The sequence below is a fragment of the Microplitis demolitor genome, chromosome 1, assembly GCF_026212275.2.
Source record: "Microplitis demolitor isolate Queensland-Clemson2020A chromosome 1, iyMicDemo2.1a, whole genome shotgun sequence".
NCBI lineage: Eukaryota > Metazoa > Arthropoda > Insecta > Hymenoptera > Braconidae > Microplitis > Microplitis demolitor.
In genome coordinates, this window is record NC_068545.1 from 9,796,568 (window position 1) to 9,813,646 (window position 17,079).

At 28.5% G+C, this 17,079-nt stretch overlaps 1 protein-coding gene and 1 long non-coding RNA gene across 4 annotated transcripts in view; one reads left to right on the forward strand and one right to left on the reverse strand.

The window, feature by feature from the left end:
* LOC103570380 (E3 ubiquitin-protein ligase AMFR) overlaps nt 1–17,079 on the reverse strand; it is a 116,837-nt gene that overhangs the window by 40,742 nt on the left and 59,016 nt on the right. For all 3 annotated transcript variants that reach the window (XM_053741189.1, XM_053741193.1, XM_053741197.1), the window contains one exon: nt 1,507–1,764. In XM_053741189.1, the coding sequence (XP_053597164.1) occupies nt 1,507–1,764 (258 nt within the window). The remainder of the gene's footprint in view (nt 1–1,506; nt 1,765–17,079) is intronic.
* Nucleotides 15,011–15,638, forward strand: LOC128668378 (uncharacterized). The gene is made up of 3 exons (XR_008404110.1): nt 15,011–15,057; nt 15,138–15,328; nt 15,414–15,638. It is a non-coding gene; the product is annotated as an uncharacterized LOC128668378 (long non-coding RNA).

Here is a 17,079-nt window from a genome sequence, read left to right on the forward strand (position 1 = left end):
AACAGGTTATTTAAAGTACCGTGATTTATTTATATAGGCCTAAAATTTTTTGAATATAAAAAAATAATACTAGCACCAGTTTATACTTAAATATGTTACAATTAAGTGTTTAATTACTTTTATTTTCAAAATTAAAATATAATGTTTCATCTTATATTTGATATTTAACATCAGGCCGGCGAGAGTAAGTTACTCTATCGTTATTACTATTATCATTGCAATAATAATATACGTGTCTATTTAAGTCCGGTTATACGAGAATTAAAAAGTTTTAGTAAAAGAAACAGAGAATAGTAAGATGTAATATAGTGAGCGAATATTTCAATGCCAGACAGAGATTAATGATCAATCTAATCGAAGATCAGAAGCCTTGATTAACTTCTTGTTAATACTATACCCATTACTCTCTACTTTATACGTAATGTATTTTTATTCAATAATATCATATAAATTTTATTTTTTTCTTTGTGGTTTTTCCTTTAAAGTTATTAATCGTCTGCGTCACATATCAAATTCAATGGCAACTAACTTGGTTACTTATATTAGATTTTCCTAATAAGATTATTCTACAGTAAATATTTTATAGACCAAAGAAAAATTTTTTCATTTTATTTTTAAATATTTATTAAAAGCTCGTTTATTGTACAATGAGCACTAAAAAAATTATTCAATTTATATTATTTTGAATAGTATTTTCGGAATTTTTCGAGCCAAATATGAATAATAAAAAATTAATATCTTTTCAAATTGTATTCTTCTTATTTATAGAGCCGCACTAAAAAAAAATTTTCAATAAACAAAATTTGTTGTGAGCAATAATTATTTCTATCTAGTACATTAATAGAATTAGTATCGACATTATTAATTTATTAGTACTATAATTTGAAAAATTATATTGATAAAAATCTAATTTTTAATGTATTCAAGTAAATGTGTTGTGTGAATGCATACGAAAAACCCGTTGAATGAAAAGAGGCAGTCCTTGAGTTAGCTAGGAAAATTAGAACGCGAACAACATGCAACACTCATGTAAGACTAGAGTATTAAAAGAGGAAAAAAGATGCTAAAGAAAAAATTTAAAAAAAGATATCTCAGCTTTAAAAATATTATACTTTTAATTTATAACAAAAAAAGGAAAAAATATTTCGTGTATTTATTATTATTAATATTATAATTATAGCAAAAAGACGATTTTTTCTAAGAAAAAGACATTTATCAATGATAAAGTAATTGATTAAATAAATAATTAATTTAAATTGCAATTAAATTGTGAAATCAATTGACCGAATAAATTAAAGATAAAAATTGTGTAAATTACAGTTAAGTCTGACTTAAAAGAACCTTGAGCATTAAACAGAAAAATATTTATTTATTGTTATCAAAGGTCAGTTTGTTTGAATAATAAATGCATGGTAAAACAAAAACAAAAAAAAAAAAAAACAAAAAAAAAAAAAAAATGAAACTAAAACAGGTTACATGATAAAATGAATAATTTTTAGTACTCACATAAACAAATCGATCTTTACAGAGTTGACAAAGAAGACCGAGGAATCCAAGTGCAGTGAACCAAGCCCACCACAAAACAATCTCATCAGCATATTGAACATTCAAAACACCGAAGACAAATATAAATTTGTAAAAGATAAAGTTTCCAAATTTATCTTTAAGATGTTGCCTCTCTGATGCTCTAAGTTCACCAAAAACAAGTTTTTGAATTGTTTTTCCCAGCAAAATAAGAGCGCAGTATGCTATATTCATTAATGGCTGAAACGAAAAAATTACATCCAGTTTATTAAAATTTTAATAATATCAAATATATCGTATAAACACGGAAAACAAAATTACAGTTGACTTTACGATGTTAACATCGTAATTTTTCCTATTGATTATTGTAGTGAGGGACTATACCTTCAAAATCATAATTTTTACGATGCAGCATTGGAAATTTCATTAAAAAAATAATACTTCAGACAAATAATACAAAGTCTTAAGCTCATTAATATAAATTACGATGTGTACATCGTAAAATTTGAAGTAATAGAAATTTTAAATGAGAGTATAAAGTAATAATCCCTCGGGTGTTGGATTCGAACACAAGACCTTGAGAGTGCGAACTTACCAATGACTTGGAACACTCGGCCACAAAAGGGCCCAGTAATCCAAATAGTTTTTAAGGTAGTTCATTTGCAAAACGACTTTTGTTAGTAATACGACGAAATTAAAACATGAGATTGCCAAAAATGTCTAATATTTAATGAAAAAAAAAAAAAAAACGAAATTTTTTCACCGATTGTAAGATGAGATATTAACAATCAAAAAGTGCATAATTAACATGCTGGAGATGTACCAAGTATAAGAAAAGTGTAGTTTCCTGAATATCTTGAAAACGGTTCTTACCATATCTTTAAAAATTTATCCACTGTTAAATAAAAAAGATTAGAAATTTTTTGAAAAAAACTCTGAATTTCTTGACCGATTTGTTTAAAAAATATTGATTTTTAAAATATAAATAATGTTAAAATACTTGACGAGTGGTGGTCACCTAGTTAGGTTAATTTTTTAACATGAAAGTTTAAATTACGTCATTTTTTAATTGTACAATTAAGTAATAAAATTGAATCGTTTAAAATCTATATTTAAAATATAAAGTAGTATTATAATGTCTGTAATGACGATGGTGGATGATGAAAGGTGATGAACAATCAAATCAACATTTTTAATAGTAATTTCAGTCAATCATTTAGAATTTTATTTCTTCAGTGATTCATACGGTAAAATTCTGCTGTGTTATTTATTTAATTATAATAACGCAAAAAATTAAAGGAACAGAAAAATTTTTATAAATTTTTTAGTAATTTTCGGAAAGCTGTAACTTTGTGAAAAATAATCGTATCGAGATTTTAAAAAAAGCATTTTATAGCTTGAAATTTCTAGTTTCGGTGCATTTTTATTAAAATTTTTTAAAAGGTCTGGTTATTATGCTAACATGAGAAATACCGCGAAACAAAAAATTTCTAATTTTTTTTTTTGTTTTTCCAAAGAGCCCACGGACCGTGGAAAAATTTTCTCAACTAAACCAATGCATAGGTCATTTGGGAAATTTATTGAGCTTTAATTTGGCTTTTTTTTAACCTCGTAGGACAATTTGTCGTAGAGATATCAGCCTTCAAACAAAAAATGAGCCTTTTGGCTCAGTAAATTTAGCACAGTAAATTTGAGGGCAGCGTTAAAAACTTGAATAAATTCTCCACAAGACCCAATGTCAAAAAAAAAATTTTCGACCCCAAATAACAAGTTTCAATTTTTTTGATTTCTTTGATTTTTTTTGACATTTTTTGAAAATTTTTCATTTTTTTTTCTCTTTCCCTCACATTTACTGAGTTAGCAATGCAAAAATGAAAGAAAAGTAAAAAAAAAAAATTATTTTTTCATTTTGGTTATGATTACACAATTAAAGGAACAAGACTTGTTCCTTTAATTGTTTAGCAAAACTTTGATCAATCACCCCCAAAAAATAGCTCGATAGATCAATTTAAAAATTTATAGGGTTATTGGGGGTACGGGAAGCTAAAAAAGTCCCTGGCAACGATATTTTTTTTATCGATATTTGCAGGGTAGCGGTTGATTTACTAAAAAACCAAAAAAAGTCATTTTTTTTGTACTTACATCTAAAGGACGTTAAAATAAAAAAAAATTGTTTTTTCCAAAAAATGATGAAGGGGTTTTGTAGAAAATTGATTCAAGTTTTTAACGCCGCCCTCAAATTTACTGTGCAATCATTGGTACCTGAAATATCGATGATCAAAGCCAAAAGGATCATTTTTTGTTTGAAGGCCGATATCTCTGCGACAAATTGTCCTACGAGGTTAAAAAAAAAGTCAAATTAAAGCTCAATAAATTTCCCTTTTGGAAAAACAAAAAAAAAAATTAGAAATTTTTTGTTTCGCGGTATTTCTCATGTTAGCGTAATAACCAGACCTTTTAAAAAATTTTAATAAAAATGCACCGAAACTAAAGATTTTAAGCTATAAAATGCTTTTTTTTTAAATCTCGATACGATTATTTTTCACAAAGTTACAGCCTTCCAAAAATTACTGAAAAATTTATAAAATTTTTCTGTTCCTTTAATTTTTTGCGTTAGTGCATTAATGTTAATTAGATAATAAATATAAATTGAATATATATATGTTTGCAGAAAAAAAATTGTGGTTCTTCTAAACACAATGATAAAATATAAAAAGTAATAATATATAAAAATATATTTAAATTCAGTTGATGAGTTCATATATATTAAACGCTGTCGTTATAATATATAAAAAAGTTATAATAATATAAAAATAGGCAAAATGTTAAAATGCATGTATTTCATGAACAGTGCATTTTAGCAATATAAGTGTTATAAGCAATTTTGTAGAGGACAAAATTTTCTAAAAGATTGGTCCTGATCATATTTTTTATAAAATGAGCCGTTTCTTCACTATTAAAAAAAATAAATGAAAAATGTGAAAAATTGACTTTCGGAGCTGATACAATCGACATGGATCGAGTTAGACTAAAACCGCTTTTTACACTTTTAAAAAGCCACTATTACTCTACAAATAGAAACTAGTTGCAAACGATAGCTCCGACCCGGGCTAAGTTATAGTAATTAAAAAAAAAAGTTATTCGATTTATATGCTTTTTAAATGGGAAAACCTTGATGCTCGAGAAGAAGTACTTAAAATTAAAATTAAGAGCTGAAATTTTCAGGGAATTTTCCTTTTAACATAAATAACAAAATTTTCTTGTGTCCGCTAAAAAAAAAACATTTTTTGTTTTAAATGGAGCACCCTAATATGTACGTTATTTAAGGTACCGGCGGGTAATAATGCCTAGCTAAGGGAGATTTTGAATAGAATCGAAAATATTGCATTTAATTATCAAAATGTATCATTCATCTTTATTTCAATATATTGGTCATAAAGTGTAATGAAGTAATGGTAATTTTTACCATAAACAAACAAAAAATTATACTTTTACAAAAACCATACGACTAGGCCTTATTTTACTACGGTAGGGTAATAAGGCCTACGGGTTAAACAAACTGGAATAGTTTAACTATACTTAATAAAATTGGTATTAGAAATGAATCATCACTTAAATTTAGCAACAATACTTTTTAAGAATCGGAAGACTAAATTGTTTTGCTCAACAGCACTTAAAACTATTAGTATTCTTTTTAAGAGTCAGAAGACTAGATTGTTTTTTATAATTTCTCCTGCGCTACGACAGCATATGATGGATGGTGAAATATAGAAGACAGAGAACGTGGTATCGGGACTCTATAAATTTGTCGTAACATCTCTATGTAAGACCCTTCTTTTAGAGTAGCCTTTAGCGGTGGCGGTTATTTTAAATATCATTTCTGTCACTTAGGCCTTATTGCCCGACAGGCCTTATTACCCACGGGTACGTTATATTATGACCATAATTATTAAATATTAATTTACTAATTAATAAATAAATTAATCGTAAACCAAAGTAAGATTTAAAAATTTTTCGATCGTAAAGCTCACTCTGATGCTTCGCATCATGAGTCGTGCAATAGGTCCCATCGGTAACACAGGTTCTTTTAGAGCCTGAAAAAATTATTTTATTTTTGTATATTAAACCATGTGAAATTTAAAAATAAAACTGATGTATACATACACAATATATGTGTGTTTAAAATATACATAGATTGTACGCAAAAAGAAAGTACCAAATTTACACAACCGGAATTCCACACCAGTTGGAATTGCGACTTGATTCATAACACCAAAATAAAATATTTTATTCGCAAGAAAAATACACTCAGTAAAATATTTATTTGCAAATATGTACATACCTAACATATCATGAATATTCATACATTAATTTTAAATATTTATACATCATTCACGGAGAGAAAATTAACAGAACAAATCCAATACGGGAATCATTTTCAATACATGGGTCATTCCACCAAACAGTTATTTTTACGTGACGACCCTCGATGGTTTGATTCGAACTTTTTGGAAGTGTCCGATCTATATATTTAAAAAAAAATTCTCTGAAAATTCAAGTCCTTAATAGACAGTCGTTTCGAAGTTATAATTTTTTGAATTTTGGAAAAAATTTTTTTTTTCTACTTCTTTATTAATTTTTTTTAGAGTAAAAAAAAAAGTAAAAAAGTTTCAAGAGAAAACTTTTTATAAAAATGAGCACATGACCTGCTTTTTGAAAAATTCTCAGCATTTCAATAAAAATATTAATTTTTCATTGTAAGTTACAGAAGAACCGTCAAAATTCGATTAAAATAATAAAAATGTTTTTTTTTTTTATTATTCTGAAAAACCTTCCTAAAAAGTACTTGAATAAAAAACTTTGTTGATTCTTCAATGTTTTTTAATTTCCGAAAATGATCTACTCAAAGTACAAAATTGGCTCAAATGTAGAATTTCATTTAAAGAATTTTTTCGGAACCATATTTTTTTTTTTTTACAGAGAGCCTTGCGTAAAATTTTCGCTGATAAAAAACAATTTCTGCTGCATATATTATTATTTTATTTTGATTTTTACTTGTATCACTCAGTGTTTTACAAGGGTCTACTTCTTATTTTTTTACTTCTCTTTTTACTGTTTGTTTCCGCCCATTTTTTTTACCAACTAAGTTTCTTTCACTTCCTGAACATCCTTACTTGAACTTTCAATTTTTGAAAGTAGGCGCTCAAACCTTTTATCTGCTTTTTGATTCTACTACTTTTTATTTTTTTGCGGTCGTGGCCCGACTTGTGCTTATAAGTTGTGCTTATGACTGTGGGAGTAAGGGGTAAAGAAAACCACAGAGAAAACCTTGCCAGTACAGTTTTTCGGTTTGAGTGAAGCTCCAGTGGTCGGTAGAATTCCCATTTTACCGATCACTAGATCTTCATCCCTCGCCTAACGGTCAGAGACCTTCGTTCGAGCCCGACGCGTAGCTAAACGGTCACCCACCCAAGTAGCAATCCGGCTCGATGCTACTTAACTTCGGTGATCGCCCGAGCCACGCGCGTGCCGAACGGCTGCCTCAACCGCTTATTTCTGCTGCAAATAATATATTAGTATGAAATAAATTATTTATATTTATTGTTAAAATGATTCCCATCCATTACAGGAGCAGTTTCCATAACTTTGGTAATAATACCCATAAGGTTAGGGACTATGTTACTAAATCGATAAGAAACATTTCTATATTGGCATTGAATTCATTGCTTTGAATGCATAATAAACTGTTGCGATAAACGTTTGTTTCATGTCTTCAATTTATGTCAACGATTATGTCGTAAATCATACGTTTCTATAATTAATGCATCATTTCATATAAATAGTTATTACATTTCTTCAACAAACACAATTAAAGAAAAAAAAGTGTTAGTTAAAATTTTTAATTAAAATATGATTCACTCGTTAATTAGTATATTCGTTCAATGAACTGTGGAATGAATAAAAGATAAAAATTGAAATCGAATGAATCTTTGATGATTTGAATCTTTGAATGATTTGTTAAAAAAATAACATGATTAATTTAATTTATTTATGTTATTCAAAATTTTTTAAAGATGAATCTTGAAAAAAAAAGAACATAAATAATTTATTAAATAATTAAATATTTATGAAAAAAAAACTACTAAGAAAGATCTTGATGATAATGAAATTCTTTTAAATTAGAAAAAGTATCCCTTGTAGGCAAAAAATATTGACAGCGGGTCCGGTCTTGGCACAATACTGGGCTATCCAGGCTCGGCCCCCAAAGATTGGTCCGAGATCCAACCAACGTTCAAGTGATGAGCCTCGGTTCGCCAGTCTTGAGCCAAGATTCAGCCATTACTCAAGTAGCAAGCCTTGGTTTGTCAGTCTGGGGGTAAGGTTCAGCCAATAATCAAGTGACAAGCCTTGGTTTGCTAGTCTTGAGCCAAGATTCAGCCAACACTCAAGTAACAAGCTCTGGTTTACCAGTATACATAACAAATGGTACCTAAAAACCTCTGGATTCTATGTATAGCGTAACAGCCTAGTGGATAAGACACGCCTAGCAGCCATGAAAGACCAGGTTCGAAACCCAGCAAATGCAAAAAAAATTAGTTTCATTGATCTACCCGATTTCTCTATTGTGCAAATTTATTTCCATATGTTACCATCGCGCACATGTCTACTAATAATTTTTTTTGTTTTTAATTATTTTTAATTAGCCTAGATGCTTAGATAGACTTCCCAGGGAGGAAAGTACGACGGGCCAGGCTTGGCCCAAATATGTAGAACCTTGGGCCAAGCTTGTAAACCAACCTTGGTAGAAGCTTGGGATGATCACACAGGGTCAGTCCTAGTTGCTAGACCTGGCCCATGCTTCGTTGCCAGAGCTGGCCCATACATCGACGTAACAAATTAATTTAATTAAAAACCAATTTTATTATTATTAACCTCGTAGATTTCATGATCATCAACGTTTAAACTATCTAAGGGAGATAAATGACTGGTTACCCAGTCCTGGCCTAAGCTCGGGTAATCATTGTCATGGCCAAGACTAGCTTACCCAGTCTTAGCCCAGACTCGGGTAATGATTGGGATGGCCAGGACACCCAATCTTGAGCCAAGTATGGGCCACTATAGGTGTGCCATAGCTAGGTTCCCCAGTGCTGGGCCAAGTAGGGCCCCGTCGTTCAGCTCTGGCAGCTGCTGCATGGGAGGTGTTTTATTGATACCTATCCTAATACTCCAAAATGGATTTTATGATTGTATTTCAAGTAGCTTAAAAAATTATCTTATTTAACGCAGGCCTGATTTGCGCTGTTTATGACGTTTGCGCTGCAAATCCTAAACGGCTATTTATCAATCGGTGCAAAGAAGTTGAGTAACATTAAAGTAGATTTCCTCGTTTCCCACACGGAGAGAAATGAAGCTCAACATCAACGAAAAAATACTGTCTTCATATCAATTTTTATTAAATCCCTTCAAAAAATCAGAAATTCAGATAATTTTTATAAAAAATAAGAATAACAACTAAACTATTAATCATTTATATAAATATTATAACTAAACAAAAAAAAAATCGCTCGGGCAGCCACGCTGCACACGTCACCATCACGCGGCGACCCAGGAAGAAGACGCCACCATTACATTTAATATCACTATCGTGAGTTCAACCACGTCACCTCGTGCTAAATTTCGCTACGTTAATCTTTCTATATTGTTGCAACCGTTGTGTTCTGTATTCGCTTTGATTTCTTAATATATTCTTAATAAATAGTTCGTAAATTAAAGGCGACTATTTATTGAGTTTATACCGGTTATCGCAGTAAATTAATTATAATTAACTTACTGAGTGATCAGTCGAATTCACTAAGACCACGTGTCACATTTGCTAACGTGAATGTTTCTATAGACGCATTCACTACAATTTGTATAATTAATTAAGAGTTGCATTCTCTTATAGATTATTTATCTTCTAAAATAATGTATATAAGTGTAAATAAACATAATTTTTTTTCTCTAAATTGTCCAGTGCAATAACTTTTCTTGTTAAGACACTACACCTGCACCAGATATCCTTTAAGCATTCGTACTTAAAAGAATTATTTGTTGTTTAGTTAGCTTAATCATTTTATATACATATTATAATTTTTGTTCACAAAAAAATTAACTAGAACTAAACATGATGATTGGGATGATAGAATAACAAACTTTTTAGATTTTGTCATGATATTTATATTTACTTCAATTTTTATTATTATTATCTGTGTATAAATTCTTGACATTGATTTTATATAAAAATATTAAACCAGCATAATAAAAATTCTTAAAGTTTTAAGAGTTTTAGTTTTGTCAGTTGATAATTCTCATTATATGGTTAGTATAAATTCTACTTTATCAGCAAAGTAAAATTTCTCTTGCTAGCATAATAAAATTTGCAAAATTCAAGCTAATATTTACTCATTTGAGGAAGAATAATTTTAGGAAATCATTAAAGTTTAAAAAACTAATAACAGTCTTTACACCCATTTGCTAAAATTTCATTGAAATACAGGAATTTATAATTTCTTGACAATAATTTTTGTTTGTCTTTGAATACATTTTACAAGGGTGTTAAAACAAAATGATCTTTTGTTCTGAATGCTGAGATTTGGGTTCCCTAGCGAATTCGATCATACCGAAAGTTTGGGTATATTTTGAGTGTGTTTTAGACATAGTATACATTTGATAACATTTGGGTACGTGTTACGAATAATGCCTTAATCATACCGAAATAATACTGAAATTAACGTAAATATTGGGTATGTTTGTGAACTTTTCATACCCAAACTATACTGAAAAAAATCATTATTTGTGAAATATCGTATAGATGGCGTTTATAAATGAAATGTCATTTTACTATTCAGCTTGAATCCTGTTGTACCAACTATTCATATACAATATTATGTATTTCTCTAGAGACAGCTTATACACTCACATTTTTTAGAATGGAAAGATTTAATTACATTTAATAAAAACTTTTTATTCTGAATTGTTTTACTGGCGCTGTTAGTGTAAGTTATAAATAATTGTGTCAACTAATAAAAAATAATGGAAGTGAACAGGCTCTACAAAGAACAAGATTTTTGAAGCATACTAAGAAACATAACCCTAAACATAATATCTATCAATGGGTCACAGATTTTATTAAAAACGATCGATTTGCACGAAAAAAACTAAACGAGAAGTCTGTAATATTTCCTAACAGACAGCGAAGAGCGAAATTTATTCAAAAATAATTGGAAATTATTTTTATGTTTTTTATTAATAAAATCAAAAACCTTTTCATTTTCATTGTTCTAAAAAAAATTTAATAAAATAACGAATTTATAATTTATTAAAAATTTCACAATTTGAATAAACATGTATTTTATTTCTCTCCTATTAATTTCTTACTTTTATTATTAAATTGATTTATTAGTTAATATATTAAAATTTGAATCTGCTAAATTTAACATTTAAGAAAAAAAATTATAGTATTTTTTAGGTATATAAAGTTCACAAACATACCCAAAATAGAGGCATTATTTAGGTATAATTTGGGTTATTTTTTGGTATATTACCGAAAAATGACTGAAACTGGGCTAAAATTCAGTGGATATTTTCAGTATTTGTCAAGTATGACCGAATTCGCTAGGGTTACGTTTATGATCAGTACTCCGCGTGGATTCATTTAAAGAGCACATCTACTGTATTTATCGTGTCAATTATTCACTTGATTTTTATAAGATTATATTGTGTCACTGTGAAAATCTGTTTTTTTTTTTTTTTTTTAGTGATTTAAATATTTTGTGTTGTTAACAAAAAAAAGTGTCTAATTTTACAAATAGTCATGTGGGAGATGTTGGTAAACTGGGGTTTGGACCACTTGAAACCCAGATTTGAAGGTAAGTTTTATTTCCATAGTGAACCCATCGTACATACAACTAATCAATTATCATTGACAAAAAGAAATTGGTCATTGAAAATTTTTTACGCTTGATCGAAATATTTTGAGACATATTAATGTATTCAAGCAAATATTCGGAAAATATATTAATTAAACGTCTACTCATAAATTATTTTCTTGGTTGATCATACTTAAAATTGTGTATAAATATTTCACTTATCATTCGCTTATAGGGGCTTGCCTAATTCCTCAGAACTTCGTAGATGATTCGTCGCTATCTGGTCGTCTAATTCATGATGAAAACGAATTGAATTTATTTAATAGACGACTAAGAGAATGGCATGAAAGTCAAAAAAGATTGCAATTTGAGGTATTTCATTGTTTTGAAAAAAATTTTTAATCTGCAGGTTATTCTTGTGTATCATATTTGAGACAAAATATTTGTTATTTTAGACACCCATGCATAATTCTTTATGCTATGAGCAAAATGGTCTTCTAAGTAATCCTATTAATCCTACGATAACTCACCAACTAGGTATATTTTCATTTTTTATTTCTTTTGTTAGATTGCCAATTATTACTTATTTCATAATTACACAGTAAAAAATATTGTGTATCTGTGTTAAAAACGGTCCGTGTGAAATTTTTTGTGTTCATTATTTTGTGTCAAATCAACACAATTCTCTGTGTTACTTTAAAATTTTTAATCTAGTACAAAAATCGATACTATCATTATTTATTATGTGTAACTTTAAAATCAACAGAAAAAAGTGTTGAAGCAACAGTTAAATTATGTTGAAAAAAAATGTCTTTCTTCTATTCACGCGGGAAATGCCATTAAGGTAATTCCAGCGTGGTATAGTATAGTCAGAGTATTTGCTATAGACAAAAATTTAGAAGCCTCGGCACACAGACGTTCACACATACAATTACATATGGCTAATTTCAGTGATCTGACAACGTTGCTCTGAGTGTTTATATATTTTTGTTTATGGTCTCAGTGCATACAAATAGTATTTTGCTTTGTAATAATAGTACCTATTATTTAATAAAAAAGATGCCCAAACAAATACAGCACAAAGGTCAATTTATAAAAAACGAAAATTTATCTAAAAAATTGTCTTTTAACTTTGATATGAAAAAGCCAAAGAAAAAAAATGGGTGAAATAAGATATTTATTTATAAATGACTCAAAGTTTATTTTAACGTTAAATAACTTATTTTTCATTTTTATTTAAATATTTACACTGTCATTAAAGTTTTATGTTCTTACTTTATGTTAATTTTTTTATAAAATATATGTTTAAAAGAAAAAGAGTATCATATTTATTTATTTATTTATTTATTTAATCGTTTCTTTTTATTTATAACCAATTTAAATAGTGATTTTAATATTTTAGTTACGAAGCTGAATTTGACTAAAACCGTGAAAGTTTTGAATTTCCCGCTTTTTATTATACACTAATATTGTGTGGACCGTTTCTAGCACACAGATTATGTTGATTTTAACACAATATTTTTTACTGTGTATTTTTTAGCCAAAAAAAAAACATTCAAAAAAACTTTTTCAAACTCTGAATCTAATTCTATTCATTATATTGTCGTTGATTATTAATTAAATATAGATATTTTTTTAAATTTCGAGTGACTGGGTAAAGTGATTTTTTTCTCTTTACTCTTTTGCTGATAATACAGCTTTATAAAAATATCAGTTACATAGTTACAAAACAAAATTTTATTAGGATTCCAAAATTATCAAGTATATCATTTACCAACTTATGAAGTATCTCCATTACATTATGGGTCAGAGTCTCACATCGGAGCTGCAGGAAATAATCATCCGCCAAGCAATATAAATTCTAATGCTGAGAGAAGGAATTTAAGTTCTGAATTGACAGATCTAAGCAATGTAGTTAATGAGGAAGCTGCAAGTAAATCTAATTTTGAACATATCCTCAATATTTCATTTTCAATAGATTTCTGAGCTTAAGTTCATTATCATAACTTTTGCTATGTTCTATTCTCAGCTTTTTATATTCTTCCTTCAGACCATAATTCTCCCAATGATATTCCAAATATCGATCCAGCCAATCAGCAATTTTCGATAAATACAACAAATAGACCTCTTGTAAGTTAGGTTGATTTAACTAGAGTCCACCTGATGAGTCATTCAAATCTTATTTGTTACTAATTAAAGTAAATGATACTAACTTATGTAATTTTATATTTGATTTAGATGATTTATGAGTATTTAAAAAATGACGTCGATGGAAAGGCTATAATCAAAGCATATGAGGAAAAGAAATTTAACTCAAAAATTCGAAACTTACTAGTTAGACGTTTAATTAATCATGAAAAGGTCAAAGCATTTGAAAATATTCCATTAAAAAAAAAAAGCGACGTTCCAGTATGTGTTTTTGAAAAAAACTCATTAAAGAAGTCAATGAAGATAATAACTTCATTTTTTTAATAATAACATCATATTTGTTTAGCCTTTCAGCTGCTGTGTTGAAGAACTATTCAGTAGAAATCAGTAGTTTTTCCTACTGAAAAATCTTCAGTATATTTCATGCCCTATGAAGCAAAGAATGGTTTAAAAATAGGACCATCAGGCAAACTTGTTGCCCATTATAATTATGTTCTTGGGGATTTAAAAAAAAAAAAGTTTGATTGGGCCTGATGAATTAACTGATAAATCTTCAGTCAACGATACCATCGCAGACACCGACCCCACTAATGGAATTGTGAATGGTACTATTTCTTTTTTTTTTTTCTTTATTATTGAAATTATTATTATATTTGGAATATTACTTATTATTTTCAGAACACATCGATAACGATTTAGAAATATTGACAAATTTACAACAACAACCTGAAACTACTTTATTGAACAGTTGGAAAGCAACATTTGCCTATCGCAAAAATCTTCTATTAGCAGATAAAATATCTGTTAGTGATTATTATAATCGATTTCTGTGTTTACAGGCAGAAATTGGAGTCAAATTGGTAAATATGCTGACTTTATACAATGTTAATATACATCAATATGATAATGTGTATCAATATGAAGTCTCTAGTAGGGAGATCATTCTTAACTTTTGCCGGAAATTTTTAGAATCGATGTTTTGATTTTGATCATGCATATAAAATGTATAAAAACATTTCAATAAAATAACCAGGACAATATTCTAAGAATGATGATTAGTAAACCAAAAAGAAAAAAAAATATTTTGAATCAGTTATTGAATATAATCTTCTTTATAATTTTCGTTTCTTTTTTTTTGTAATTATTTATTTCAATATTTCAAGCCGTGCGAAATTTTCAATGAAAAATGTGCATAACAACACAATATTTTGAGATGTTAATTTAAGATATAATTCGTGTTTGAGGTTTACAAATGTTAATTTATCAACTTTTTCATTTATTTATTTATTTTTTTTTCTCTTTTAAGATAAGTTCTGACTTCTATCAGCTTTATCCAAATTTAGCAAAACAATTAAAGACAAGTTGGAATAATTTCAAAACAAAACTAACAGTATTACTTACGCAAAAAAAACAACGAAGCTAAAAGATATCGAAGACAGAACTTTTGCAAACAGTTTACGACACATCACGGAAGAAGGTGTTTAGAATAAAACAACATTATTAACATTTCTTTTATGATTTGGTCTTTCGGTTTAATTTTTTTTCTTTATATTTTAGCCGATAAAGATGCGATTATTTGGTACCTTTTGTCCAGCCTGATACCAGGACCCTACATTACAAAGCTAGCTAGCGATACACAACAACAGTTAGGCAAGAAAAATAATCTATCAGCAGCAAAAAAGAGAAAAATCACAAAACAACGAGTAACCCCTGCGGAAGCTCGTTATTCTTCTTTTTTAATTTTGCCGGTAATTGCATTCTTCTTTAATAAGCATATAATCTTTAGAGAACGCATTGATTTACTGGTTATAATGATACATAATTGATTTTCAGAATCTTGCGGAAATAGAAGAAGCTGTCAAACAACGGCAGGAATACCTTGCCAAAAATAATTTATCGTGCCAGCCTATTGCTGTTCTTATAAGATCTATCGATAATGCTGTAGACTCATACGTTTATATTGAAAATAAAAGTTACAGAACGAAATCGACATTAGCTGCTCTCGATTTGACTTTTAAAAGTTTCTTCACCTTAGATTGTGAATATCCGGTTACAGGAGTGCATGTGTGGACCTTTCTCCAGCAGGTTGTATATAATCTCCATTATTCCAAAAAAGACATTACTTCTACGAGTTATAAAGACTTTGTAAGTGATTTTGAACAAGTGAAATGATTCGATATTGAGTATGATATTTTGAAAGTTACCTTTTATTTATATTCTGATATTTTATTACTCTTTTTAGTATACATTATTCAGCTATGTTATAATTAAAAATAATAATTTAATAAGTTATTTAATATATCTATAATAATTTGTGTTTGGATACGAATTACTGTGAACCACAGTTGCGATAATTATTTTTAAGATTATTTTTGATTAGTCTACTATTATTTAATTATTCTTTTTAGTACAAATTATTCTGTTCTTATTTAATCAAAAATAATTATTCAAAAAGTTACTTGATATATTTATATTAATTTGTATTTCGGTACGAATCACTGTCAATCAAAATTTTGATCGTTACTTTAATTATTGTCATTAATTTATCACAATCATTTTATTCTTACAATCAATAGATATCGTTCAGTCGTTTATTATTCGGAAAAATGTTTGTTGGTTTTCATTGTCAGGAAGCTTTTCAAAGCAACAATATTTTGCTAGATCATATAAAAAATTCCATTCTGAATTAACAGAATATCGATGCTCCGAATCTCAGTGTCAACGTATTTATTCTATTTTCTATAGTTATTGAAAGCATCGTATGAGAGAATATAATCAGCATTTGACTTTTACTCCTACCACCTTAGAACTGTCTTCAACTTCACTAAGTTTAATAGATAATGCTCTATCTGTAAGTCTGCCATCTGATTGTAGTAATTTAGATAGCGAAAGACTAGAGATCGTCGATGAATATACTGAAAGTTCCGACGAGGAATATTTTGACGCTCATTCAAATGATGAAACAGCCATGATTAATAATCTATTACAATCAACTAACATTCAGTATGATCTGCCCATTATAGCTAATTATTCTAATCAACAACATTTTAATTCTGAAACCGAGTTAAATTCAAATGTATCCAATGTTCAGAGTGTATCTAAAATTTTTGAAAATTTATTACAGCGATGGTCTCTCTATTTGGTATCTAAGTTACATAGTCTTCCAGATTTATCGAGAAAACGAACTGAAATGATTATCAAAGATCATACATCGTTCGTTAATGATTATTGTTTTAACTTATTAAGAGATACGGTTTTAAAATGTTTTGATCAATCAGATGCAAGTTCGGAAAATAAAAATGCAGTCAAACAGATGTTTAAAACTTTACAAGATTCTTTCGATAGTTTTCGATCTTCTTTTAAATCGTTCCAATATTTTGAAAAAATGGGTACTTTTATAAAACCAATTCATTTAAACGTTGGTTTTAGAGATGAATACAAAATACGGCAAGGTTCACTTGCACTTTGTACAGTTCCTTTGACCGTTGAATTTATTCCT